The following is a 27,545-nucleotide window of genomic DNA, read 5'->3' on the forward strand; positions in this document are numbered from 1 at the left end:
ACCAATTCATCTATAGTTTGTGCAATGCCTCTCTTTTATTCAACTACTTAATTATATATAATTTCATCTTCATTCATAGTTACACCATAAATCACGTTTGCATTAATATTATACTTTTAGTATAATAATAAACTTAATTAACATATCCTCCGGTCCCATCGTGTCCTCTTCAAATGAATTAAATTTATTTAATACTATAACCTTAACAATTAAATAATAATAATAAAATAATGCAAATTAAAGCCATTAAAATTTTTAAGATTTATTATTTCTTTCCTATTTTCCTAATAATTTAGCCTCTCCTTTTCACGTTATTCTCGCGACGAATCAAATTGACCTCAGACGGGAGGCATTATGACACGTCCCTCCATCCACTTTAAAGATTAAGGCGTAATTACATGCATTTAATTATTGTCCCTCACCTAATTAATCCCCTTCCAAATCTAGATTACTCACCTAATTAACCCATCAACAGATCACGAATCACATTCCCTCGTTTGGTTCGAAATCTAATCTCGTTTAATCATCCGGACCCGCGCCAAGATTCGTGACGAGGAAAGCGAACGGTGGGCCAGGCGCCATGATTCGTGCTCGGCCAGATGTGTGTGGTCCGGGGGAGCGGACCAATGGGAGATCGACAGCGTTGCGGAATCCTACAAACGTTTCTTTCCCTCTCCTTCCGTGCTGTCGAACGTCTACTAGCTCTGTGCGTGTACGACGCCGACGTACTAGTTAGAAGTTTTTTTTTTACTTTTTGCACCCGAAATGAATCGAAATTGAAATGTCGTACCAGAGGGAGGTGCCACACGTGCGAACAGGCGATAAAAGGAGGCGAGAGCGAACCCTAGAATTGGAGCAGGAGGAGGAGGAGAGTAAGAGATCGGATTGGAAGCGGAGGAGGACGACGAGGAGGATGCGAGAGATTGAGATGCTGTGTACTGGTTCATGCGTCTTTCATTTGTTTGTGCCTTATTTTTCTTGTGTGTGTGTTTTTTTTTGTGAGATTTTTTGTAAGATTTGGGATTGTTCTTTTGGTTTTGGATTTGAGAGGGTTATTTGGGTTGACAGAAGAGAGTGAGCACGCAGCGGGGGAGGGCATCATCGGCGTCGGTGCCGTCGCTGTTGCGTGCTCACTGCTCTGTTTGTCATCCCGAAGATCTCTGCGACGTCTGCCCACCTACCCGGATCCACAAGGAAATGACGGAGGGTGTGGGTAGATCGATCCACACACGCTCGAGCAGTTTTTATCATATTTTATTTTACTTTACTCTTTTCTGGTCCTGCTTCCTCCTCGAGCTTTGGTGGCGAGGACTGTCTTATCCTCTTCTTTTATGTTGGGCATCTCGTCTGATTCACCCTGAGAAGTCTTGTCGGAGTGGGTTTCCGAGGTGCGTTCCGCATGTGATTGCAGGGTGTACTTGTTTCTAAATGTGGACTGTTCTATTTTGCCTGTTTCATACCGGTTTGGATGAGCTTGGGAACGAGAAACCAGGAAAAATCGAAGGGGAAAAAAACAATCTTTGGTGAACTTGGGCGTCCAAGCGTGACTTTTGAGGTGAGCAGTATGCATCGGGGAATGGAATCGAACGAGCTACATGTCTCGTCCAGTTCCTGCCAGTCGAAGGAGTTTAACGGAAACCATTCTTCTGATCAAAATAACCTCATCAAAATACCCTCTTTATTCGATTCTTAAAACGAATTACTTGGTTATTTGTTTGTTTTGTTTTATACTATTTATCTGTGCAGATCGATGGAGTACTGCTGTCTGGCCTCCCCCACGGTACGCTATTATATGCGTCCCCAGTTGGTAATCCATCATTGTCTTTGTTTTTTTTTTTTGGGTTGTCTGATTCAAAAGTACCCTCTTGTTTGTTCCTAAGTAGTTCTATCTTTTGATCCGCATACGTAATATAAATCCATCACGACTTGCGTTTCCAGTTGTTTGTTGGAAATATATTTATTCAGTCCTTAGTCCATTGGCTTGTCGGTTGGATGTGTGTGGCTATGAGGAAGATCCATGAGACCTTGGGGAGGAGGGCATTGCTTCTGTGGTGGACGTTCAAGCTACATCAATTATTAATGAAACAGCTCAGGTAACATATTAAATCATTTGAGTTAAAAATAAAACTTCTGTGGCTCCTTTTCTGGTCATGCTTTCTAATAAAAATTTTCTTGCTATAAGATTAACAAGTTCTTTTCTAGAGATAATAAATCTGGGTTAAAACTTTGCTTCTTGAGGAGGCATAAAAAATTGAAGAGCATCCTATATCTTTACTGATGTTATTCCTGGCATAGAATCTGGGCAAGATATTGATTACTTTAATCTTCTTGAAGTATATCGGATACAACAAACTTCACTTTAATATAATTTGCTCTATATTTTTGCACCTTATCAAACAGACGATTGCACAATTTCACCATCATGAAATCAAATTAAACTTGGCCAGAAGCAAGAAAAGGTAGTATATATGCAGGAATGATCAAGTTAAGTAGCTTTTGGTTACGGTTATCTGTGTAAAATCTTAATATCTTTTACTTATGTAAAGAAATATATTGTGATTGTATGCTGGATAGGTCTAACGTAGACGAGACAAAAATTTGGGCCTCCCCAGTCAAATGCAGCATGCAATGAATCTTGACAACTGTGCAAATTTAGGTGCAACATTAGGTCTTAACTACATCTGGTTAAAGCTAAACGGATTTCACAGAAAAGGTCTAGGTAGAGTATTATTCTACGTAATGGAGGAAAGAAAATTCATAGTTATTATGATTATATAAATATAATATTTGCTTTTTATTTCCATCGTTAATCAAACCATTGTCATGATCATTACTTTTCTCAAAGACCATGACTTCTACAGACCACTTCACAGGAAGAATGTGTGTGATTCTAATATTTTACTCTTTTACCAACCTTTTTCTAACACCTCATGATCTTTCTATATATGTTACTGGCCTTTTTGTTTTTCTAATTTGAGATTTTTTTAATGTTTACCCTCAATGATCGACAGATTTCACGGACCAATATGTTGTTTGTTGCAAAATTTACTGAACTGGCCTTCCCATGCCACTTGATGTATGTGGTTTGAGTTCCATGGGACCTCGTTGAGATGGATTCTCGTTCCTTGGTCAATATTGAGGCTACATTAATTGAAGAAAGCAAAGGAAAATCTCTTTTCACAGTCTCCAAGGTGCGTTCTTTAATTGTTTTCTCATCTTACTAGTAAAAGACAATCTTGCTGAGTGTACTCATATAGACTTCCTTTCTTTCTGAAGTTATTATCTGTTTGATTGGTTGAGTGGAAATTTTTGGCTTCTTTCATCTGAAGAACAAAAGAAGTTAAGTCTGTCATGTTTATTGAAGATGCTTTTCGCCCAAAAGTTAACCAATTAATTTTATAACTCTTTATAAGTCATATCTGATACTGACCCTTCTGATATATATACAGTTTGATCAGCATTGATGAAATCAAGAAAAAGAATACTGAGAGGCTGAACATCCAAATCACTGTTTCTTTTTTATCGTTAAAATGAATATATTATCTTGGGCATCTGCGCAACTTATATAAAGTGGAATTTCTAATAAACCGTGGGTCCAGTGCAGACAAGATAAATATGCAGTCTTCGCAGCCAGTCCACTTTGGTTTTGACATCTGTCCGAGTCATGTTGTTGCGTCATTAATTAGGTTTATATATATATGGTTTAAGCTAAACAAATTTCTCAGATATATTCTTAAACACTGTTCTACATGAAACAGTGAATGAGAAATAAGAAAGCTACTATAATCAAGTCCATAAAATACGGTCTATCTGTATTTTAACTATTGCACGATCAGCATATCCATACATTGATTTTCTTATGAGATATATATTGCTTGTTAGGACCACTTTGATTAAGTTACTCTGCCACTGTAGCATAGGAATTGGAAACTAGATCGGATGAAATTGGGGTGTTGACTCAACCAATGGCTTAATTGATCAAATTGTAGATTGATCCAGACAAGTTAACTGGTGTCCAGATTAATCAGCCTACATACATAATTATCAATTCCATTTAAAGTTAAAACCTAATGAAAATCTATTTATGAAAAAGAAAATCCATTATACATAAACCACCACAAAATAACTAGGATTAAGTATTGATATAGAATAATTAAATTGCAATTACACTTTAAATGGAAGATTTAAGGAGTTCTTTTGATATATATTTATTATTAGGGTAGATTTAGTTAAAATATGAATAAATCTATTTCCTTCCTAAACTTAATTTAGTATGTATAAACTACGAGATAAGTCACTTGGTTTATAAGTACCAGTTAGTTTTTATGGTTTAGTGATAATTGTTGTTTGGACTAATCAATTTTTGGCCAGTTATGTTGGAAATGTACAATCATGAAGTTTTTTTTTTTCATATGTACCCTAACATTTTTTGAGATGCACAAGCTATATATATCATGAATAAAAATATATGCATTTGACTGAGGGGGATCTACGCTATTTGACAATGGACTGTGAGGTGATCATACAATTTTGTCCATCTTTTGCAATGTTGGATATATTCAAAGCTTACTGTAAAAATAAATCGTCATACGATCGATAATCTACCTAAGTTGAGCCATTGATTCCTTATACTGTCTTCTCCACTGTTGTGGAAGTTAAAAATTGCAAGCATTACTCAAGTAGATATCTTAAGGATAGATAATTTGGAATTTTTGAGATCATTCTATAGGACTTAGTCATTTGGCAAGTGGCATAAAAATTTCTGACGGATACAGAATCATTTGCCATTTTTACGAAAAGGTTGCTATATATAGAGCTTGACACATTGCAATGATCTTGATTGCAATGAATTGGCATAATACTCAAATCTTCCACCAGCAGATATACTTCTCATTGGGCTCGAGGACACTGAGTGTGCTGTCGCGGTAGTAGTTGATTTTGAGAAGGCGTGGAGAGGGGTGCCATTGGGAACACATACTGGTGCATGATTAGCTTCAACTCATAGGGTTACCATCTTTGGGAGCACACACTGTAGTAATTTAATCCTTGTGTTTAGTTACCATCTTTGAGTTTGAGACCTTGTTGATCATCTTCGTTAGTATACATTGGCATGACGATCTGGAGAATTTAATGCTTATTGTTCGTTAGTAGAAACAAGCAAATGTTGATTTTAATGTGATGGAAACTTTGATAGCTAGTTGAGACAATCTCTTGGTGGCACGGAAGGTCGAGGAAAGAAGATGGGAGGAGAGTAGACGAGAGAAAGAAGGGGAAGTTAGTAGAGTGCTGGTGGTACCCAGCCATCATGGCCCAACTTGTTCTTTTACCATCATGTATAGTTGTTTCCTATAATTTTCTTTTTAATATGATAATATTTCTTACATAATTTTTTTATATGTGCATGGCCTGCACTATATTATAATAAATATTTCAGTCAGCTTCTGAAAAACAAATTATTATCTCGTTTGAGCTTGTTTTGGATGCTGGCAAATCGTTTTCTAGAATGCCTGTACCTGTGATAGGTTTTAACTTCACCAAACTAATTTGTTAGGGAATTGATGCTAGTTTATAAGCGTTTCTGTCAGTAATTTTCTGAAATCCAGTTTTATTTTACACTTTGACGAAATATATGAAATCATCTTCATTGGGAATTAAGAAACTGAATCTATTGTCTTGTTTATTCCTTTTTAAAGTGTGGCTGTTATTTTTCTTTTCCTAACAGAACATTTCTTGTTTTAAATTTATTTAGCTAAGTTATTCTATATTATTACAAAAACAAGCAATATATATATAATTACAAGCTTTTCATTTGAGACATATAGATCATCATTCTGCATTGGCCCTGAGTGTTTGCTGTTTCATAAGGAACTGCAGGAGGAAATACTTTGCAATTAAGATTTAAGCCAGCAAAGCTTATGAAGAACTATGCTGAAGAGTGCACCTGAAAACTAATTGACAACATTTTTTTGGCACTAAATCATTAATATACCAAGATGGTTTTTTTTTTAAATCTATTCAATCAAAATGACTTTTGATCTTGATTCAATCAATTGGCATTGACAGATGAGAAAGTAGCCTACGGCTTGACAGATGTATGACAGATATGAAGCTGTCTTCATGCTTCTTTAGTTTGTTATATAGTACTAGTAAATAGTAATGTCAGGCATCCAATATATCTACTAGGGATCTGCTAACAATTTGCAGTGTTCTTAAATCTGGATGAGACCTGTACCCAACAAAATAAATAGGAAACTAAATGCCAATTTGGTCTGTCTTATCTTTTAGTTCTATTATGTGTTTTATAATTGGATTTTAAGTTGAGTACTCGCTATTGTATTTTACAGAGGTTAAATGTAAGTTGTATATTTCTGGTTCATTATGTTTCATGGACTGCAGGTTTCCGATTTTGGTTTCAGCAGCATCATGGGCATTCAAATTGGTATAAATTGTCTTTTCTATAAATTCTATGTTTGTGTAATTGCTTCTAAGTTTTGCTGTTACTTGCACATTTAATGACGTATTTCTAGCTAATACCTTTTGATCATTGATACTGTATGCAAAGTCAAATCAATAATCAAACTTAGGTGGATTTCAAAAATCAAGATTTGATGGAGGTTAAAGAGTCAACTTTGCCTCATTAGCTCCATTCAAAAACTTTGTTTCCTTCATTTATAGGCTCTATCACCCCAATTTCAGAGGACACAGTCTCATCGATTCCTTCATTGGCTTGGTTACTCTAACTCTAGAGGACAATACCTCCTCGACTTCTTTATCGATTCGGCTATCCTGACTTCAAAGAATATCTCTTCGACTCCCTCATAAGTTTGATCACTCTAACTTCAAAGAATGCAGATTCCACAATTTATTCAAAATTTAATCATCCTGCAGGGGCTTATTAATGGTTACTGTAAATATTCCTGAATACAGCACCACGAATGAGCGTAGAAACAATCATACGAGTGTCAGACTTGATCCCTTAGATGTTCTATATACATTTGACATGCAATGAATGAAGGAGCAGATAATGACTATTGGATTTGGTCTCTTAAAATTGCAAATGTGGAGATACTCTTTTAGTCGAATATATAAACATTAGAGAAAGTACCCTAAGGGCTGATTTTGTTTTCCTTCTTCATCATCCATTATTCTGTTGTTTTTATTTTTTCTAAGCCCCTATCCTAATTTGAATGTCGAAGTGGACATGCCGAGCTCTCTCGACGTCTATCTTAATTCTCATTGGAGTATTATGGATATCTTTAACGTCTTTCATCTTTCTAAGACCTTCAACATTGTCGTCTTCATTGTTCTATCTTGCTGATTTGATCTCAGACAGGGAACAATCATCATCTTAATCTTCATTATCAACATAATTATCATCATCATTGTCTTCATCATGATCATCTATATATAATGTTTAAGTCGAACTTCTCAATTCATACTTTGTGGATTGAATGTGAAACAAGTGCATTTAGTATGCATATCATGATCTCTACCTTGAAATTACACATCAAATCTCCATCTGTCTCTTCATATTAAATAAGTTTACCTGAAATCGTGAACTTCCTCTTCAAACACAATAAGTAGCAAACATAGCACAAAAAGTTTTATGAGCGTTATACTGTGGTTGGCCTAAAATTTACTCCACAGAGAATCTATGATTATATAATAAGATAAAAAATAAAAGAGACTTAACAACCCAATATCTGAAAACTAAGACTGTTCTAACTCTTCATTCGAGTGGATTCGATTCAAGGTTTTTGATAGTTTTTTTGTTTTATTCTTTATCCAACTGGATTTTCATTCCACCCCTATCTCTACTCCTTTCGTGTGCAAGTTAGTAACAGATTTAAAAGTTCATTTTCATTTGTAAGTTCCATGTAGTTAGGCCCTTAATTTTTAGCTCGGTTTGTAAAAGATTTATATGTTATTGTTAAATTTTAATACGAGTGATCCAAGGCTTTTGTATATTTTGTTAAAAAATTGAAAATTTATTGCAGAACTCTTTGATTCTCCTCCATTCTCAGGAGCTCGTCGTGAAATTTAGAGGAACCAGCAAAATCACGAGGAGAAGCGATCACAAAAGCAGCAACTTGCTATTATGAACTACCAACAAGATTGAAAGTGACGGAAGCTGGGAGGAAGAGAGAGGCGTAGAAGAAAAGAAGAAGAAATTGATTGAGCCGCTTACGCCAATATCACAGCATCCATGAGCCCTCCTGCTGTGGATTTTGGGCTTCGTCTTCAGCTTGCCATGGCAGCGAGCGAACATCGTCTCCGCATTTCAAAGACTACGACAAGCTGAGTCGGCAACATTTCCGCCTCCGCCGACGCCGCCGACGGCAGCTCGTTGTCTTCTTCTCCATCGAGAGATGAAGCAGAGGAGGAGTTAGACTGATTGAGGGTACAGCGATGAAGTATCCCACTGCTGCGTTTTAAATTTTAATGGCAGGCGCTGCTCCTTCCTGCCTCATCTTTCACCAGAAAAATTGCAGAGGGTAACTACTAGGCTCGAATAAAAATCGCATTTTTGAAGGAGAAGAAGAGAGCGCTTCTTGGCTTGCGCTTCGACATTATTTCCGCCGCCGCCGCCGCCGTCGACTCGTTGTCGTCTTCTCCCTCAAGAGAGGAAGCAGAGGAAGAGTTCGAAAGAGCAGCGATTTGAATGTGCCATGAGAGTTCGCAGTGGACTTGCCTCCTTCCTGCTCCTGCAGTTTAATGGCGCTGTTACATGCTACCTCAGTTTCCTCAAAGAGAAAGAGAGAGATTGCTGAGATGCTTTAATAAAGAGATAAATTTTCAAGGAAGAAGAAGAAGAAGAAGAAGAAGAGCAGAGCACTCCGGCTAACTGCGCTTCTTGCCACTTCTTGAGCAAAGCCTGGAAGGCCAGGAGATATCATTACGCGAGTGGTAGATATGCACCATCCCACATGCCTTTATAACGATTTCAACTGTTGATTGAATCGAATGGAATCGAATCGACAGACATACATCAACCTCTCATCGATCAAGTTGGCACACGTGAATCTACTTTCAATTCCGTTCGTGGATCTTCTCCAAGTACACTTATTTTATTGCTGCTCATCCAAAATAAGAATCTTATCGGTCCGCCAGTATTTGAATATTGTGGCCGAAACATCAGCACAACAGCCTAGGGAAGAGAAAAGATACAGTGATAAAAGGAGATGCTGCAGTCCTAACAGAAGCAGCAGCAGCAGCAGCAGTCGTGAGCAGAGCAACAGAGACTGAACAGAGGAGTAGCAACAGCTCCCATGTGCGCGGGGACCGAAAACAGAGCCCACCACGGTGGTCCGATCTCCACCAGTCAGTCCCTCACCTCCCATCATCAAAAATATCAACGAGTTTGACCGATAGTTTATTCGGTTCAAACGGTAAATGATTTAGATTCGAAAAGTTTTCCACGGACGCAGGCTGAACTATAGCAGACAGATGCTCTGGCTCCGTTTGGAATCGAGCGAGCGTAGAGGAGGAGCAAAACAGTGCGCGGGGTGAGGGCCGAGCTCCATCGCTTTCCTCGATATCTCTGATCTGCTGCTGTGAATGGTTCACTCTGCAAAAAGCAATTCTGTTTCTTGGTGGATTTCCAAGCAACTGGAGTCTGCAACTCTGAGCAGAGTTGGGAGGAGTAACTATTTATGTCCTTCTCATACTTCACATTCTTTCTCTCCTCTCACAGAAACATCTTTGAATCAGAGCTCGAAACCTAGATGTTAATTGGTGCCACCATCTTTGAACCTAAGACAGACACATTGGTGCCACCATCTAACCAGAGTCCAACTCTACGGTCTATCTTCTATCTTGAGATCTAATGAGACATTGATGGATTACTGACTACTGTACCAGTTCCCACTTCTAGAATTCCTTGAACTGAACAACCAATACGATCCATTTGTATCCTCAAAAAGAAGACGACAGAGAGTAAGTAGAAAGTGGAATGCAGTGTTGGCTCTCATCAGTGCCACACGCTTGACAAGAGCTAAGAATAGTGGAACAAACTAAGAATGAATCTGTAGTGGAGCAACTATTTCTTCCTCATGGCTGACACGTTCCATTAGTGCACTAAGCATGGATTGTTGGGATCGGACATGTTAGGAGTCAAACACCAATGTGTTCATTTGCGCAGAGGAGACGTGTTCTTCCCTAATAAAACAACGTTAGTGTTAGAAGAAAACGTGCGTGCGTTGTTATAGCTAGTGCGCCGTGAATTATGCGCAGTCGACAAGACCCACTACCTGCTGCTTCTCATCTCTCAGCCATATCTTCTTCAGCTTTCGGCCATGGCGATAGATATACCTCCAGATCCCACCCACTTCATCGCCTATAAATGATACCTCCTCCTCCTCTTCCTCCCTCCATCCTCAGCGCAGAGTTTGATCGAGTTCGAGCTTTGATTTGGGAGCTTCAGATTTGAGCATCAATGGCGGCCATGAGAGCTTCTTCTGCTGTGGTGGCTATGCTGCTGCTGCTTCTCTCGGTCGCGGTGGCCGCCGCTGCCGGCCGCCCGGCACGTAAAGATCTCGCCATCGGACTCGGAACCGGCATCGGACTCGGAATAGGCCTCGGTGGCTCTGGCTCCGCCTCCGGATCCGGCTCAGGCTCCGGGTCCGCTTCGTCCTCTGGTTCGGGTGCTGGCTCGTCTGCCGGCTCGTACGCCGGTTCTGGCTCAGGTTCTGGTGCCGGCTCCTCTGCCGGTTCGGGCGCAGGATCCGGCGCAGGTCAAGGTCAAGGAAATGGGAGCGGGTCCGGGTACGGAGAGGGACACGGGTACGGAGAGGGCCACGGTTCGGGATCCGGAAATGGAGAGGGCTCGGGTTCAGGTTACGGTGAAGGCCACGGATATGGATCCGGATCCGGATCCGGTAGGGGTGGGCGCAATTAATCTTAATTAGATGGAGTTAATTATTTCAGTGAGGTGTCTATTCAAATAAGTGGCTATCCCATAAAAAATATATATATGTAAACATCGTACGTATTAATAAGAGAGTGTTCTTGTATCTCTCTATGCTGTCTGGAAACTTGGAGACGGGAAACGAGAAACGCGGAAACGGAAACGGGAAACGGCAATAGTTGAAGTTTCCAACTTTTGGAAACGGCGAAAACCTACACAGTTTTTAGCCTCCAACCCGACAGGCATCGCGGCCAAGGGATTTGATATATAACTTGAAATTAAGAATTATTGAACATGAAATTAAAAAGTGTTTTTCCTATTCATTAACTACACTTTAAGATTTAATAATAAACCTTAGATATTAAAAGAGGACAACTTCCAATTTACTTAGTTATCTACGTAGATCAAGTGATGTATCCCTTGACCAAATGAAAGATATATATTAATTAGCAAGTGATGTATTATTATTAATTTATTATTATATCAAGTTGTTTATAATCCTGACAATAAATATCCCTTGACCTACACAGTTTTTAGCCTCCAACTCCACCCTCCGCCTCCCGTGGTAACCGGCTTCTCCGCCGCCATCTCCCCGCTTCTCCCTCCCCCTTGCTCTCGCCCATCCAGCGGCTGCAAAAAATCTTGGGTCTGAAGACAAAAATCATACAAACAAAGAAGGGGTGGCCGAACAGCTCCGCCCGGTCGACGTCGACGCCGATCTCGTGCACCTGGCGCGCCGCCGCGTGGTCAGGCGCGTGGCGGATGCAGGATACGGCGGCGCAGGCCACGCAAGCGTACAACCGGGCACCCCCAACTCGGCAGGCGCCGCAGCGGGGCACCTCCCGTGGGTCGCGGAGGACCTCAGGCCGACCGAGCGGAGGCCGCCGGCGAAGGCAGCGGTGGAGCGATCGGAGCCCTGAACCGCCGTCGCCTGAGAGGTAGGCGGCGAGATGAGGGCAAGGCGGCGGGAGGCGGAGGGTGGAGTTGGAAGCTGCGCGCTGATTCGTGTGCCGCAACGGGGAGATAAAATCCCGATTTCGACGCCGGCCGTTTCAGGTAAGTTTCCATCCGTGGAAACGTTTCCATCCGTTTCGGAAACGGGGACGGCAGTGAAAATGCCGTTTCCAGACAGCACAGGTATCTCTTCACTTTTCCTTCATCGTTTTTTCATCATAAAATACTTATTGCATTAGATGTGAGAATATAATAATAAATGAGAATACAATAAATTTTATAAATATATATTACATGAGATCAAAAGTCTAAATATTTTCTAAAAAGAAAGGCATAAATTTAAAACGAAAGTCAATTTCTATCATCTCCAATAAGAGAAAATGGAACGACAAGGCGTGGTAGCGCATCTGGTGTAGTGGTATCATAGTACCCTCCCACGGTACTGACCGGGGTTCGATTCCCCGGATGCGCATTTTTTTTTATTATACACTTCGTCGCTAGAAAATTTTTCTTGTTGAAACTGAGCATGAACGCTATTACGCTAGAAAATTTTTCTTGTTGAAACTGAGCATGAACGCTATTACGCTAGAAAATTTTTCTTGTTGAAACTGAGCATGAACGCTATTACGCTAGAAAATTTTTCTTGTTGAAACTGAGCATGAAGCTCTCTCTCTCTCTCTCTCTCTCTCTCTCTCTCTCTCTCTCTCTCTCTCTCTCTCCCCGAAGATCTGCTCGAGGCACCATTTTAGCCCATAAATTACAGAAAAATCGTGTAATTTCACTGGTTGCAGATTAAGAAAGAAAGCATCAAAAGCTAACCTTGCCGCGAATCTTTGGGCAGTGCCGGTCTGTGAACCAAAGAACAAAGTCACCTTCTCTTCTTTTTCCCTTCTTCAGCTGGTTCCTGATCGCTCATCGCCCTCTTTACCTGTCGCTTAGGCGCCAGAGCCGTCGCCGCCACTGCGGTCGTCGCCTCTTTGCCGCCTGATTTCCGCCAGGACAGGAGGGGCGCCGGCGGCAGCCTTTCAGAATCGCCGCCACGAGACGAGAGCGGAGACATCATCCAAGATCCGATTCACCGGATGCGCATTTTGTTTTTAGTGTTTTTCTTTTTTTTAAGAATCAACAAGAACATATTACACGCATGGAAAATAAACACGAGTCATTACAAAGAACAATTTTTACTATTATTTCCTGTACTTTGCATACAATCGATGCTACACTGTCAAAAGAATCATTTATATCATCTATATCAAAGCCTTGTTCCATTTTTTTTCTTCTCTCTCTGTTCTATGATATATAAAGATCTCCAACTCCACCTCAAAGCAGCTTGTTACCACACATCACGCAGGTACCTCCCTTCCATTTGCAGATTCTTCACGTAGGCCTCGACCTTGGAGCCTTCCAGTGATCCCTGTGATCCAGCGGATTCAACCATGATCAGTCATGCAATCGATCTTTCGCCTCAAAAATCCAAATGCGTTCTTAATTTTTACCTGTTCTTGAGCAATGGTGTGGATGACTTTGTGCACATCCTTGGCCATTCCCTTGGCATCACCGCAGACGTAGACATATCCACCTTGAAAGATGATGTTCCAGACATCCACAGCCTGAGGCATCAAAGGTAAATAAATCATCAGAATTGAGTTAATGGTTAGCAAATAAGATTATATATGCTTTTATGATTAATCCAACCTTCTCGGACAACTTGTTTTGCACGTATTCTTTGCGTTGACCTTCACGAGAGAATGCTACGATGAGCTCAGAAAGAGCCCCTTGCTCGACGTAGTTGGCCAACTCATCCTCATAGATGTAGTCCTGGGATATCGGAGGTGTATGATTTAGAAGATGAAAGAGAAAACTAGCTACCAGATTGAATTGATAATGGCAATGGCTCGTTGATTACCATCTTTCGGTTCCTGCAACCGAAGAAGAGAAGGGCAGGGCCTAGCTGAGCTCCAGCCTCTTTGAGTGCCAGCCTTTCCTGAGAACATCAAACCACCACCGTTTAGACGATATCTTGATGAAATGCTTGAAGAACAAGGATTAGACGACATGGATGTAAATCAGACCTGTAAAAAGGCTCTGAAGGGCGCTAAGCCTGTGCCAGGGCCGATCATTATTATCGGAACGGCGGCATCGGAAGGTAATTTGAAGTTTGATTGTCTCACAAAAATAGGAACCCGGCTACATTCTTGGCTCTCCTCTTGTGGAGATGAGTTCTGTCGATCAAAACAGAGAACAAGAACATTGTGAGGATAAAGAAATGGTAATGATGTAACTATGAGGAAATGACTTTATAACAAGTGATATATACCTTCATCCAAGTCGAACAAACTCCTCTGTGAATCCTTCCTGTTGGTGTTGGTCCATGCACTAATGCACATGTGACATGAATTCTAGAAGGTGAAACCCTGATGTAAAGAGAATCAGTTAATTCTGTGGTGAACATAAGCAATTCTATATGTAAATATTATTAGGGCAGGCAAGAAATTGTTACCTGGACGAAGAAGATATCGAATAGTAACGGGCCTGTAAACGAGGAGCTATTGCTGCGAAGAAAACACCTAGAGGAGGTTTGGCCGAAGGGAATTCAGCCATGACTTCTAAAAGACTCCTTTGGCTTGCCACAACCCATTGATTATACTCATCCTGAATGCCAATGTGATGAACTAGTCTAAATTGATTGATCATGACAGAAGAATCATTCATGGAGAGAATAAGAGAATACACAAACCTTTCCAGCAGGAGAAGCCAGGAATTTGAGCTTTTCAGCTTCAGTCGATTCAGAAGCATGAGCAGCTAGAGCAATTAAGACCCCCTGAATACAAGATAAGCAATCTCGTGATTAATAAAGATCAAATGTACTTCCAAACCTGAATAAAACTTAACAATTTGCCAAAAGTATATACCTTTTTCGGTGAACTTAGAAGATCGGCATATTTAGCAAGTGCTTCTCTCAGAGTAATTGGCGTTTGGAATGGAGGTGGAATAGAGCTACTGCTAAGTGGTGTTCCATCCTCTTTTTCGGCGTGTAGAGAGAAGTATGTATCTTCTGGATATCCTAAGAGCCTTGCAGCCTCCTCCACACTCTCAGGGGTATTCTCTGGATAAACACCCACATGATCCCCAGTCTCATATCTGTTAGAAAATATAAGCCCTCGTTAGTTTGCATCGGAAACAAAACACTGAAATCCAAATTCTACACCTATAGGAGTTTATTCTAGATCAGTAACTGGAAATCATTACAGAAGTGTGCTTCTCTGAGTGTGAAGGTTTACATGTGAAAGAAACTATATGCACTAGTATGTAGAAAATGTAGTGAAACTTACTTGAGACTGGTTCCGGAAATATCGAACTCCAGATGAGTGCAAGAACGATCAGAGAGTGGGGTGTGAAGCTCTCTCCTAACAGCCACATTGACCCTGGAAATTTGGCATTCAGCCTGGGTTAGAGTTTTGCAAAACAAACTATCCGTATAGAGTAAATACCTCAGTGCTTGATATATACCTGCAAGGATTTCGAAGGTCATAAACAGAATGGCCATTTGCGAGGCTCGATTTTCTCTGCATCGGTGATTCATCTTCACGATTTAGGAAAACAACACGGTATTCAGGTATGCTGGCAACATAGTCAGCAGATAATCCTGCTACATCATCCTCATCACACAGTAACTTGTCTAGCTCCAGCCACACTAGATCTTTCCTGCAGTAACCAAGATTCAAATAGTTCAGACAAATTACAGGTATAGGACAGTTATGATATATCAATAAAACAAGTCTTTTCAGTTGATTTTAGATTTAGATTTTTGTTTCTTCCATTGATCATACCATGCAGTGAAGTCATCCTCAATGTATTGTTCATCGTCGCCAAGCCCCAAAGGAAGGATACGTTTGGCACCTGGAGTAGTAGCAAACGAACCGACTCAGTAGAAATCAAAATAATTGAGTGGAAGAATGCATATACAACTGATCAAACACCAATCTGAGTAACTCAGAAAATATTGAGTTTGTAAACTAAACTTGAATTACCTTGCTCAGCAAGAATTCGATCCACCTCTATGCCAACCTGTTGAAGCCAAAACATAAACATTTCGAGCATTAAACTTCGTCAATCAACAAAAAGGTAAATTAAATAACAAATACAAAGGAAAGTGAGAACCGAGATAGAACCTTGTTAAAGTGTTCATATTGTCGGCTCCCCAAACCAAAAACCCCAAACTGGAGGTTGTCTAAGTAAACGTTCCTCTCCTTCGCCTCAAAAAACCATTTATAGAACCTGGCGGCGTTGTCGGTTGGTTCGCCGTCTCCATACCTGTAAATTACCACCATCAAGTCAGAAACGAAGAGTAATTGTGAAGCAATAACAATGGCTGGCAAAAGTTGACTTACGTTGCCAAGAAGAAGAGAGCGAGTGTCTCTTTCTTCAACTTTTCTTCATACTCATGGTTCTCATATGCATAATCATCCTAAGAAACAAAAAAGGGGAAATTTTCCTAAGAACAATAAAGTCGCACGAAATTTCGCAAATTACTTGGAATCGTAAATTGAACTCGCGAGACTCACCAAGTCGACGACTTTGAAGACGACCTTCTTGTACCTCGCATTGGCCTCGTCCGCCAAGGTCTGCTCAAAAATCGATTCTTAGAGGAAATCTAAGGAAATTACATCTCTAGTTTCAAGGATTGGAGAGTGAGAAAGGACCAAAAGCTCCGAAACCTAACCTTGGCAAACCTCTCGGCGGTGCCGGTCTGCGAGCCAAAGAACAAGGTCACCTTCTTTTTCCCCAAATCAGAAGCTTCCGTATCCCTCACCATCTTCTTGGCCCGCTTAGGCGCCGGCTCTGGCGGCGCCACCACCCGGGCCGGCTCTTTGCCGCCCGATTTCTGCCAGAACAAAAGGAACGCCGCGACGCAGCCAACCAGCACGGCCACCTCCAGAAACCTAGGGTTCTCCGATAACTTCGAAGCCCACTGAAGCAACTCCGACGCATCGAGCTTACCATTCAGAATAGCCGCCATGAGATCGGGCGTGGTAACGTTGCCGGGCTGCATCTTCTCCAAACGATAAAAAATCCTTCAATCTAACAATTTTACTCGCTTTCGCTAGCTATCGACCACTCGCCTCTTCTCGCTCCCAATCGGTCGATCGCTCTTTCTCGCTCCCGCTTCGGTCGATCGCTCTTTCTCGCTCTCGCTTGACGATGAAAAGCGGGAGCGAGAAGACGCCATTTATAGAGCGAGGACGAAGCCCCAAGAGACCCTCAGTTCTGAACGCGGTTCCGGTTCAATCGAAACGAGTCAAAAATGAAATCATCAGGTTGACGTCGTTTGATTTGACCGAAGACTAAACCGGTTGACTTTTTTAATTTTTAAAAGATTTATTTATTTATTTTCAAATATTTCAATACGAGTCGAGCAACCGTATCGCAACTCGGGACCGGCTCAAATTGAGCCAAGACCGCGTTGACCAACTCTCCACAGACAGACTCGATCTCCATAGTTTAACACAATGGACCATTGACCAATCTCTCTTGGTCAAATTACGACAACAACAACAAAATCAACGAATCTAAGGAGCAAACTTAGATAGCGGCTCCGATCGGGCATCGCTCTATGAGCCGACATCTGCTTTTGACCAAAACAAACGAACGAATTTGTTGACTTTTTTTGTGTGGATTCTATTTTGCCGCTGCTTCTGAGAAATATCATAAATTGATGCTTCGTATATTTGCAGTGCTCCACGTGTTTGTAGAATGATAATGACTTAAATATAATTTAATTAGAATGATCTTAACTCCAAATAAAAGTTTGCGATTATAGAAAAACTTGGAAAATGATATAATTGAATTAAGAAACTACATGGATGCAAATGTTAAATTGCCAACCAAAATGAACTTTGACTCGCTTTCACACACATTCTTTCTCTTTTCTTCTCTTCATTCAAAACCAGCCATGGAGCTGGAACAGAGCAGCTGCCATGGTAAACCCAATCATGGCGCACGTTCCCACTCCTCTGCTCGATGAACCAGAAGCCAGATCCGCTACCGGACCTGGAGCCTCTGCTGACGACGAGGGGGTCGACGCGATGCTTGACGCAGGCGCTTCCCCACCCGGCCCTTCTGCGTGACTCCCCGTCGGACCCTCGGCACCGGGAGCAGCGGCGTTCGGAGCGCCCGAGGGGGCCTCTCCCTTGTTAGTGGAGGTAGGAGCAGCAGCACTTGCCTTGGGAGCTTGGGAAGGTGCGGCAGGGCTGCTCTTGGGAGCCCCTGAAGGAGCAGAGCCGCTGCTGCTCTTTGGAGCCTCTGCTGCCGTCGGAGCGGAGGAGCTTGTGCTGCTCTTTGGAGCTTCTGCTGCCGTCGGAGCGGAGGAGCTTGTGCTGCTCTTTGGAGCCTCTGCTGTCGTCGAAGCAGAGGTGCTTGTGCTGCTCTTTGGAGCTTCTGAGGCCGTCGGAGCAGAGGAGGTGGTGCTGCTCTTTGGAGCCTCTGAGGCCGTCGGAGCAGAGGAGGTGGTGCTGGTCACTGAAGCTGTAGAACTACCATTCGTTGGAGCTTCCGGGGTTGTTGGAGCTTGGGAAGTTGACGTGCTTGGGCTGCTCTTGGGAGACTCTGAAGAAACAGAGCTACTGCTCTTTGGTGCCTCCGATGAAACAGAGTTATTACTTATCGGAACCTGTGAAGAAACGGAGCCGCTGCCCTTTGCTTCCTCTGCTGTTGTTGGAGCAGTGGAGCTACCGCTGCTCTTTGGCGCCTCGGCAGCTGCGGGTGTCTTTGTCGTCGTCGAAGTTATGGAACCACCACTGCTCTTCGGCGCCTCTGCCGCTGTTGGTGCCTCTGTTTTTCCCCCGGCTGTGGTGGTGCTGCCGCCATCTGTCGCTTGCGTCGCAAGAACGGTGTCGGAGCTATTCTTTGGTGCCTCGACGGAGCTTGCCTTAAGAGCTGCAGTTGGTATAGAAGTAGAGCTCGACTTTGCATTGGGAGTTTCCGTCGAAGCACTAGCGTTATCAGTGCTCGCCGGAGTCGATGGTGTCCCCGCCGGTGGAGAATTAGACGAAGAGGTACCACTAGCAGCACCTGCCGTCGTAATGGCTTTGCTCACTTCGAGAACCGACAAGTTGTACGGTCTGGCTCCCACGACTTTGATGAGGCTACAGTCCTGCGGAGCTCCGGCGACATCCACGCCGAAGACCATCTGCTCTCCTGCCAACTCGCTGTACTTCAAGTTGCCGCCCAAGGCGGGGATAATGCCGGCCTTATCGAAGTTCCTGTCCAAGATGTAGGGGTCGTAGTAGTCGAGCAAGATATGGTAGGAGATGGCCTTCTTGAGGTCGTCGCCCGAGAGGGAGGTGAATGCCGACACGGCAGTGTTGTCGACGACGAGGACAGTGACGGTTTGGCGGCCGTTGATCGTGTCGACGAGCTTTAGATCGGTCAAATACTTGGTGAAGGTGGAGTATTCGGTGTAGGGTTGGAGGATCTCCATGACATCGAAGGCGGCGGCGGCGGAGGAAAGGGCGAGGAGGAGGAAGAGAGGTGAGGATCTAATAATGGTCATTTTTGAGTTGGCCTTTCAGCTTCTTACGATGCAAGAGAGGAAACACGAGCAGCTATATATATCTATATCAAGGAAGGAGGAGATGGAAAAGCTTACCAAACTTAGAAGTGTTCCTACGTAAATTTAGGGAGTAACAATGGACGTTGACCAAATTTAAACCATTAGAGGAGTTGACATTGGATGGTTAAGAGACATTGGTCAAAGATGATGATGAAACAATAACACATAGCTAAAATATATATATATATATATATATATATATATATATATATATATATATATCATATATATATATATAATAATAATATATTATTATTATTTGTGTTTCTTTGATTAATATATATATATATTCCCACAGCCACAAATTAAATGACTTGTAAAGCTATGGTGGCAATTAATGAGAAGATTGAGTGAGAATATTTCAAATTCCAATCTCTATAAAAGATTCATCGTCACTCACATTGTTTCCATAGATCGAGATGGACAAGCTACTACAACTCACTTTGCTCTCCTTTCTTTGTTGGAGTTTCTTTAGCCCAAGCCATTGTGAGTTTTTAAATGATCTCACTAATTTTATGTTTGTTAGGTCAAAATTAAGATAGTGAAAAGTTTTTCTCAACAAATCTTTTCTTATGCAACGACACTCATTCGATAACTTACTTCTTTGAGTTTTGCGTAGGTGGAGGAGTCGACATGGAAAAGGAAGACGGAAGAGAAAACTTTGTGCTCATTCCTTGTGCTAAATATAAGTGCAATGTTGGGAGATGCTATTGTTGTATTGTGCCCGGTGGGAAGTGTTTTAGGACATTAGAGCAATGTGAAGATCATTGCAAAAGATGTGCTCCAAAATGCCCGGAATTAAAAAACCATGAAAATGTTTTTAGGGTGAGTCCTTAATTAATATCATGTTTTGCCAATAATAAGTAGCTTTTCTTCAATAAAAAAAGATGGTAGAATCTACCATTTTCCTTTGAGCTTTTTCTTTAGCTAGTGCATGTTTTTATATATCATTTTATCTTTTTTTATTTAAAATAATTTCAAATTATATATATTGTATAGTAATTCATCTTTGCTTGATTTTTTTATAAAAAAATATAGTGAAAAATGTTCCCATTAATTGATATTTATAGAAGGCTTTCCACGTGATGAGCATGAGGTCCCTCATAATTCGTCACAACTACCTTTTAATTCAATTTATTATATAAAAAATAAATGATTCATTATTTTTATTTTTTAAAAAAAGAGGCGAGCGCTACGTGGCAGCAGCAGTTACTGGCGGGAGTGGCACTGTTGTAATTTTATGTAAGTTGGAGGGTTGTTTGTCGAGCTCTCCTAATGAAATCATTATTGTTGCGATAGGTTGTCAGCACGTGGAGTTTAATGTCCAATTAATTCTTTTTAATGAATTTTCGTTACTCGAATGACGGTTTCACCCCTGCGTCTCCAGCTCTCGCTCTTCTCCACCTATTTAAGGTCCGTGTCTTCTCTCTCCCTCCAAATTGGTATACGAGATGTTCGACCCGATTTCTCAACGAGTTCGAAGCCTCGATTCGCCTTCGATTCCCGATCCCCGAGCAGAATTCTCCGATTTCATGGCGTCGCAGGCCTCTGTCGCCGGCGAATTGCCCATCCTTTCTCCGATTAAGACGGCGGCGCCGACCAGGGATAAGCGCCCCGTCGAAGGCCACGCCTCCGAGTGGCGGCGACGAGGAAGGGTGCGTCACGCCAAAGTCGGAGGAGCACACCCTCAAGCCTCCCGCGGTGTGCCCGCCGGCCCCGAGGAAGGCGACGGTCGCGAGGAGGACCTCGCCGTTGGCGGCGTCGGCGACCGACTCAAAGAAATTCTGCGCCGTGCCCCGAGACCTGACCTCGGTTTTTCTCTCTCCCTTCCAAGAAGACGGTCCGTGTAGCTCGATCTGATTATAGAAGCCCCTTTCTGCTCGATTTGAACCCCTAATTTCATGCGCGGTAGAAAATCGATTTCCTTTTTTCCATTCGTCTTCTTCGATTCGATAATTCCCGCATCGCTTTGTATAAGCTTGACAAAAATTGTGCTCCAAATCTCGCTTCAATTTATAAAAATAAATATTTTCTTCATACGTCTTCATTATTTCAGGAACTGGATCGGATTCCCAAATTTTCGCCTTGTTCTTCTCCAAAGTTGTGATTTTCCCCCCTTGTTCCAAGGATGAACTTTTGCACATAATTGCATGAAGTCTGTTCTTAACTCTCCACTCTGAGGTCTCATTATGCCGGATCAAGATCCCTTTCGCCTTTTTCTTCTCTCAAACTCGTTGTCTTCCCTTGTTCCAAGGATGGAAGATTGCAAAAAGTCTCATAATTCTCTCAAAACTCTGAATTTTCTCTTGAAGTATCAAAAGTTCTCACAGAACTCTGAACTAAACAGCATTACTGACTTCATTTTTCTGCAGCTAACAATTGCAGGGACAAAATTCTCTCCATTTTGTGAATTGCGCCTTGCCTTAGAGCTAGTTAAACACCAGAATGCAGCCACTGAATCTTTGCTGCAGTTATTCCTTGTCAGATCTTTCCATGTGGTGGATCTTGAATCAGCCCTCCAATTTTCACTTGGATCAAAGACAGCAACATTTTTGAGAAGAATTCTTCAGACAAAACTGACATGAACAGAATGGCACACAATGCAGTTCCATGGCTTACAAGGAATATGCCAGTCTATAAGATCATCAGCCTGTCCACCGTGTAGTGGACAGAAAACTTATGCCTTGTGATGACAAACTGCTTTTGTTTGTTTCAGTCTCAGCATGATCAAATGGAAGGATTTACAGCTTGTGGATGCCATATTTTGCAAGGGAAAGCTGCCATGAACTGGTGGCTTCCAAACCAAGCTGTGTTCATGAATCATGGTATACAATCTTGTGGGTTTTACTGCAAAGGAATTGCTGTCAGGTAAAGAGAAGAATCTTGAAGAAACATGGAAGGTACTTGTTATTTTGTTTGTTCTGTTTATTGATTTCTGCTGTTTCTCTACTAATCATAATCATGTGGGGAAGGTGACAAAGGTAGTAAAGCATGAGAGTTCTTCTTGCCCAATATCTTTTTGTTTTTTAAGATTGTTATCAAGTGTTAGATCCTTATATTTCTTATTTAGCAATAAACAAGTTTTGATCATCCTCTTCTTCTTATGTTTCTTTTTTTCATGGGAAACTAGTTTAATAACCTTATGTCCTTTTCAAATAACCTGCCCTATTAATGATAAAAAAAATCACAATTGGAAAGAATTAAAATCTGAAGTGAATTATATTCTAATTTTATAATTTTGTAAATGAGAAGGAATAAAACAAGATAGTACTTTGTTGAACTTTATTAAAGTAGGATTTGATGCTTCTTTGTGAAATATTATTGACTTTATGAACCACAAGAATAACATACAAGTATATCAGTGCTTGCATTTATTCATTATGGCTATGACATATGCTCTAAAAATATTACAAACTCAATATTATATGAACAATTGCTTGGTATAATAACTAGGAAGTTGGTGCGTGGTTAATCTTGCACTTTGGCCGTCTATAGTTGTTTCATGTTTGTGTCCCACAAGCAAAAGAATTCAATACGTATTAATTTCATATATATGGTTTTGGTGGTTGAGATTCTTCAAATTTAAAAATGTCAACATCTTTATCATAAAGATTGAATAAAGATTAGGAGATAGAATTTGAAAATGACATAATATAAAATATATAAATGGATGACAAAAGTTGACTCACTTCTAAATACAACTTTTGTTCTTAGAAAATTCAATATTTGCATGAATATTTATTTTTTTAATGTATATATATATATTATCTCTTGCTACAATTGTTAGTTATTTGCTTGAATATCTATTTATTGGTTTGATAAATAAATATGAAGATTATTCTTTTGCATAATAATTCATGGGTAAACTTGATTTTTTTTTGTGCAAAGAAAGTATTAGACTAATTCTATTTTTTTTCTTTTTATCTATTCATATTAAAATGCCTTCAATATTTGTAGTTAATTATCTCCATTAATAAAATTAAACAAGCAATTTAAATGATAATTATTAAAGGCAAAATAGGTATTTCAATCTTATATTAGAAATATTAGTTGTGAAATTAAAACATTGAGAGTATTTTGACGTTTAATAAAATATCATCAAATATTTCTAAAAAGTTTGTAAAATTTTAATAATTGTTTTTTTAATCCGAATTAGTTAGGTACATGTCATGCGGAAACTCGTTTCACTAGGGAAACGAGTTGGCCCGCTTCTTCTCTTCCTTATCTGTTGCCCAGTACGTCGTCGTCCTCTCTCCTTCCTTCTTTCCCTTTCTCTCTCGCCGATCGCCATTAGGATCATCGATCCCAGCGAAGTGTTGGATCGCCGCCGATACTTCAGCTCAGTCTTCCGCCTGCCTCCGATCAACGGCAGGTAACGGGATTCGCGATCAAAGGGGCGCCTCGGAGAGGATTCAACGAGGAGGAAGCGGTGAGAAGAGGAATAGGAGCCGAGGGACGCGAAAAGATGTCACCGTTGGTCCTTCCCACCGTTAACTTGAAGGATCGCGTGAGTAGCTTGCCGGTTTACATCCACGGCGAGGAGGCGGACCCGGTGGTAGCGATGAGGAAGCAGGGTGAGTTCGGATTAGATGGGGCGGCGGCGGCGGCGGCGGGGGAGGAGGAGGAGGAGGAGGAAGCGAGCTCCTCCATCGGCTCCGCTTCCTCTTCCTCATCGGGTTCAGCGCACGGCGAGGAGGAGGAAGAGGAGGTGGAGAGCAAGCGAAAAGCTGGGACTTTGGGGTCCTTGGATTCGCTGGAAGATGCGCTTCCCGTGAAGTAAGCTTCTCCTTCCACAGATCCGGTTGATTGTTAGCGTTCTTCCCCAAATTGATGATCTAATTGATTCTTGCCCTAAATCGGCGCAGGCGAGGTTTGTCCAATTTCTTTACAGGGAAGTCCAAGTCCTTCGCCAGCCTCGTCGACGTCGCTGGCGCCTGCGCCAAGGACGTCGCCAAGCAGGAGAACCCCTTCAACAAGCGCCGTCGTGTGCTGATGATGAGCAAGATGCGGCGGGCGTCGTACACCTCGCTCCTCTGCCCGCCATTGCCGCCGCTCCTGTCGCTCGCGCACCCCGTGGCGGAGGCCGACGAGGAGGAGGAGGAGGACGAGGAGGAGGATAAAGGCGGCGCCTTGGGGTCATTTCCTCCCCTTGCCGGCGGCGGGCTCGTCGGAAAGCGGCCATTTCGATCACCGAGGTCCTTCTCCCTCTCCGATCTGCAACGCCATGCTTAGTGTCTTCTTTTATCAGAAGATTGATCAAAAGAAACAAAATATGCTCAACTACATGTTTATATGAAATAAAAGAGCTTAAAATTCCCATCGATTCTTTCTTCTTTTTCTTCTTCAAGATTTTATTTACTTTTTTCCTTCGCTTCAATTCAAGATTTTTGCTAATAAACTTGTTGACGATGGGGAAAAAAAAAAAGCTGGTGGTGCCGAAAGGACACTAATAAATATTTTACTTTTAAAAATAAAAAAATGACTAGATATATAAATACTTTTAAGTCTTTAACTCTCATTCATAATCTTATCCACACAAAGCCCTTCATTTAATTTATGCTTATCTTTGATCTTTTATCTAATAATAACTCAATCAAATCTATTGATTACTAAATCTAAAAATAGTAGATCTTGTGATCTTCATCATTGTCACCATCTCACTAAAAATCAAACAAAACGGAATTTAAATTTTATATTTATTTTTAATACATAATAAGCTTAATGATAATATTTCAAATGATTGAATATGGTCCGATGGAACATATATTCTATTTATTTTCGACCAATTATAAAATAGACCTATTGCTGCTGTTTTAAAATCAGATTATTTTCACAATGTAAAGTATTTTGGCATATCAGATTTTAGTTAATAATGAAGTGAATTATAAATTTAGATTTAACTTTTAGTGTTGTCTAATAAAACTGAGTCATTGTGACATAGCAATCAATAAATCTCCCAAAACAAAATAACTAATCATCAGAACTTAGAACAAGAACCATCCAGAACAGAACAGAGCAGAACTAATCAAAGAGGGAGAATCCCATGTCCTCATCACTCTCCTCTTTCTCTTCCTTCTTTTCCTCAGCAGGAGGTGCCTCTGGAGCAGCAGCAGCACCACCACCAGAACCAGCAGCTGCGCCTCCTGACGGTGCACCACCGCCGATGAATGCACCACCACCTCCGCCGCCAATAATTACCTGTTCCATATAAAATACACAACGAAGCAACAAAATGATTAATGCAAAGAATTCAAAATGCACAACGGTGTTAAATAGACATCAAATAGTGTGAGGATGTAAAAATATGATAAAAACTAACACGGCTGGGCTGTAGATGTAAAGAAAAGCTTGAGTCTTTCAAGGAGATATTGAAAAAGCGGATATATACTTTTCTATTGTCCAACTAGAATATGAACATTCAGCAGTGCTACAACTTTAAAGGGATGTGAGGTGAAGTTCAGTCTCACAAACAAAATAATGCTTGTGGTAGTAGCAAAAAGAAAGTAATGTATAGAACATGGAATAATCACTTAGTTAACCACATTGATCAAATTAGCATTATAAAAATATTTCAACAAAATCGGTAGTACCATAGATAGTTAACAAGTATACATGTGCAAGCCAATCATGCCACACAAAACACATTTTTCTATTACACTTACATTAACATGCCCTCATTGTTATAGTCAAGCTGGCTGTCCTCAGTTTTTAGTATCCTCTACTTAATAGGATTTTCTTATCCCTTCATTCAGCTCGCTATATTAATAGTACTACTCAAATCAATGATTTTAAATCATTGTTTGATACATTTATTGATATTTCTTTATTCTCCCTGTTCTTTACAATAACAGAAAATTCACTGCTCACCTTAAAATAGTTCCACCATAGTTTCTCACTAATTGAGATATAACTAATTTCACCTCAATATTAGTTTTATTAATATTGTTATTCTAATGTTTTTTAATATCATTACATAATCATAATACAATTCATATGTCTACCACATCAGCATTTTGTACATGGCATGCCTTATAACCAACCAATCAGTTATTATGCTCTAGAAACATAAACTTTCTCAAATAAGATTAAAACAACAGTAACAAACATTCTCAAGAACACCAATGCATATTTTAATTTAGACGGTGCAATCTATTTGCAGATAAGGGTGTTTCCCCTGAATGAACTGAAAGCCACGATGCAGAGTAAATCTCTCAGCAAATTGACTTCCTATGTACCTTGTCTTTAAAGATATTGTTTTTGTATTTATTTTCATTAAAAATTATTCTAAGTTTCCACTACTCCGTGCTTTAAAATTCCAAATCTGCAAACAAAAGATATATCAAACGAATTTGAAGTTAGGTTACAGATTCATGACATCCAAATTAAAACAGAACACCTTATTAGCAGTGAATGCAAAAGAACCAGGCAGAGAAAATCTCCCAACAAGTTGGATTTCTGAGTCGCTGCTGCTTCTTTTAAATATACCATTTTCCAATTAATGCTAATAAAAAAACAAGTTATGCTTTCAACTTTTACTGAATGAATCTTCGCTTAGAGTTCAACGCATCGTACTTTTGATTCCAAATCTCTAACTTTATGAAAGGAACCCATCTAAATCTTATCAGAATACAGTACAAAACAACGAAAATCGAACATTGAAAACAAAGCACAATTTGATTGGATCGATGATAGGGCAAGTCAACAGCAAGATCAAAGAGTAAAGCTCCTTTAGATATCTCACCTGGAAGACAGCCGACGAAGGAGAGACCAATGAGAAGGACGACTGGACGCCGCCCGAAGAGTCGACGCTGAGCACCGCATGGACAAGCCGCCGCTGGAGATCAAAGGTCGAAGCAGCCGAGGCCTCGAGGTCGCCGGAGAGCTGCTTCGCACTCCATTCGCTACCGGAGCTGCGGCACACGAAGGTGAAGACGCCCATTTCTCTCTGCTACGCTCACGAGCTCGCGCCGACACAAAATCCGAAACCCTAATCAACAGCCCTATCTCCTTTTATACACGCGAGCAAACAATTTCTTTAGACACAAAAGCCCATAGTCTAAGCGTTTAATTACG

General features: G+C 41.0%; 3 protein-coding genes, 1 long non-coding RNA gene and 1 other non-coding gene across 7 annotated transcripts; 3 read left to right on the forward strand and 2 right to left on the reverse strand.

Annotated features, from left to right (window-relative positions):
- The first annotated feature begins 763 nt into the window (after positions 1–763).
- On the forward strand, positions 764–9,090 carry LOC141845147 (uncharacterized). Of its 3 annotated transcripts, none has more exons than XR_012603222.1 (5): positions 764–1,555; positions 1,747–2,093; positions 3,012–3,191; positions 6,397–6,439; positions 8,025–9,090. It is a non-coding gene; the product is annotated as an uncharacterized LOC141845147 (long non-coding RNA). The 3 variants fall into 3 exon arrangements; XR_012603221.1 differs by having other exon boundaries at positions 768–1,807; positions 1,939–2,093; XR_012603220.1 differs by having other exon boundaries at positions 768–2,093.
- Positions 9,091–12,261: 3,171 nt separating this feature from the next.
- TRNAG-CCC (transfer RNA glycine (anticodon CCC)) lies at positions 12,262–12,332 on the forward strand. Its single transcript has one exon. It is a non-coding gene; the product is annotated as a tRNA-Gly (tRNA).
- Positions 12,333–13,006: 674 nt separating this feature from the next.
- LOC141844917 (NADPH--cytochrome P450 reductase-like) lies at positions 13,007–17,046 on the reverse strand. The gene is made up of 17 exons (XM_074732896.1): positions 16,584–17,046; positions 16,426–16,485; positions 16,252–16,328; positions 16,033–16,174; positions 15,892–15,928; positions 15,691–15,760; positions 15,371–15,565; positions 15,193–15,285; positions 14,773–15,001; positions 14,598–14,681; positions 14,361–14,512; positions 14,178–14,274; positions 13,933–14,082; positions 13,767–13,844; positions 13,556–13,678; positions 13,357–13,470; positions 13,007–13,274 (listed from the first exon to the last, which is right to left on the reverse strand). Exons 1-17 carry the CDS (start codon positions 16,911–16,913, stop codon positions 13,194–13,196), a joined length of 2,112 nt encoding a protein of 703 aa, XP_074588997.1. The 5' UTR covers positions 16,914–17,046; the 3' UTR covers positions 13,007–13,193.
- A 6,634-nt stretch (positions 17,047–23,680) lies between these two features.
- Positions 23,681–24,793, forward strand: LOC141845497 (KID-containing protein 1-like). The gene is made up of 2 exons (XM_074733553.1): positions 23,681–24,248; positions 24,338–24,793. The coding sequence occupies exons 1-2, from the start codon at positions 23,938–23,940 to the stop codon at positions 24,702–24,704; spliced, it is 678 nt and encodes a 225-aa protein (XP_074589654.1). The 5' UTR covers positions 23,681–23,937; the 3' UTR covers positions 24,705–24,793.
- Positions 24,794–25,361: 568 nt separating this feature from the next.
- On the reverse strand, positions 25,362–27,438 carry LOC141845499 (large ribosomal subunit protein P3-like). Its single transcript, XM_074733555.1, has 2 exons — positions 27,214–27,438; positions 25,362–25,670 (listed from the first exon to the last, which is right to left on the reverse strand). Exons 1-2 carry the CDS (start codon positions 27,409–27,411, stop codon positions 25,494–25,496), a joined length of 375 nt encoding a protein of 124 aa, XP_074589656.1. The 5' UTR covers positions 27,412–27,438; the 3' UTR covers positions 25,362–25,493.
- Between the last annotated feature and the right edge of the window lie 107 nt (positions 27,439–27,545).

The sequence above is a fragment of the Curcuma longa genome, chromosome 14, assembly GCF_044706935.1.
Source record: "Curcuma longa cultivar G26 ecotype Majalengka, Jawa Barat chromosome 14, ITB_CL_G26_1.1, whole genome shotgun sequence".
Lineage (NCBI taxonomy): Eukaryota > Viridiplantae > Streptophyta > Magnoliopsida > Zingiberales > Zingiberaceae > Curcuma > Curcuma longa.

Bases quoted from the DNA above. Each gene is read 5' to 3' on its own strand.
- LOC141844917 (XM_074732896.1), bottom strand. From the start codon at position 16,913: ATGCAGCCCGGCAACGTTACCACGCCCGATCTCATGGCGGCTATTCTG. The intron at 16,175-16,251 runs GTAAGTCAACTT...GGTAATTTACAG, and splicing joins GCTCTCTTCTTCTTGGCAAC to GTATGGAGACGGCGAACCAA. The intron at 15,929-16,032 runs GTTCTATCTCGG...TGGCTTCAACAG, and splicing joins AATATGAACACTTTAACAAG to GTTGGCATAGAGGTGGATCG.
- LOC141845497 (XM_074733553.1), top strand. From the start codon at position 23,938: ATGTCACCGTTGGTCCTTCCCACCGTTAACTTGAAGGATCGCGTGAGT. The intron at 24,249-24,337 runs GTAAGCTTCTCC...AAATCGGCGCAG, and splicing joins GAAGATGCGCTTCCCGTGAA to GCGAGGTTTGTCCAATTTCT.
- LOC141845499 (XM_074733555.1), bottom strand. From the start codon at position 27,411: ATGGGCGTCTTCACCTTCGTGTGCCGCAGCTCCGGTAGCGAATGGAGT. The intron at 25,671-27,213 runs GTGAGATATCTA...TATATGGAACAG, and splicing joins CTTCGTCGGCTGTCTTCCAG to GTAATTATTGGCGGCGGAGG.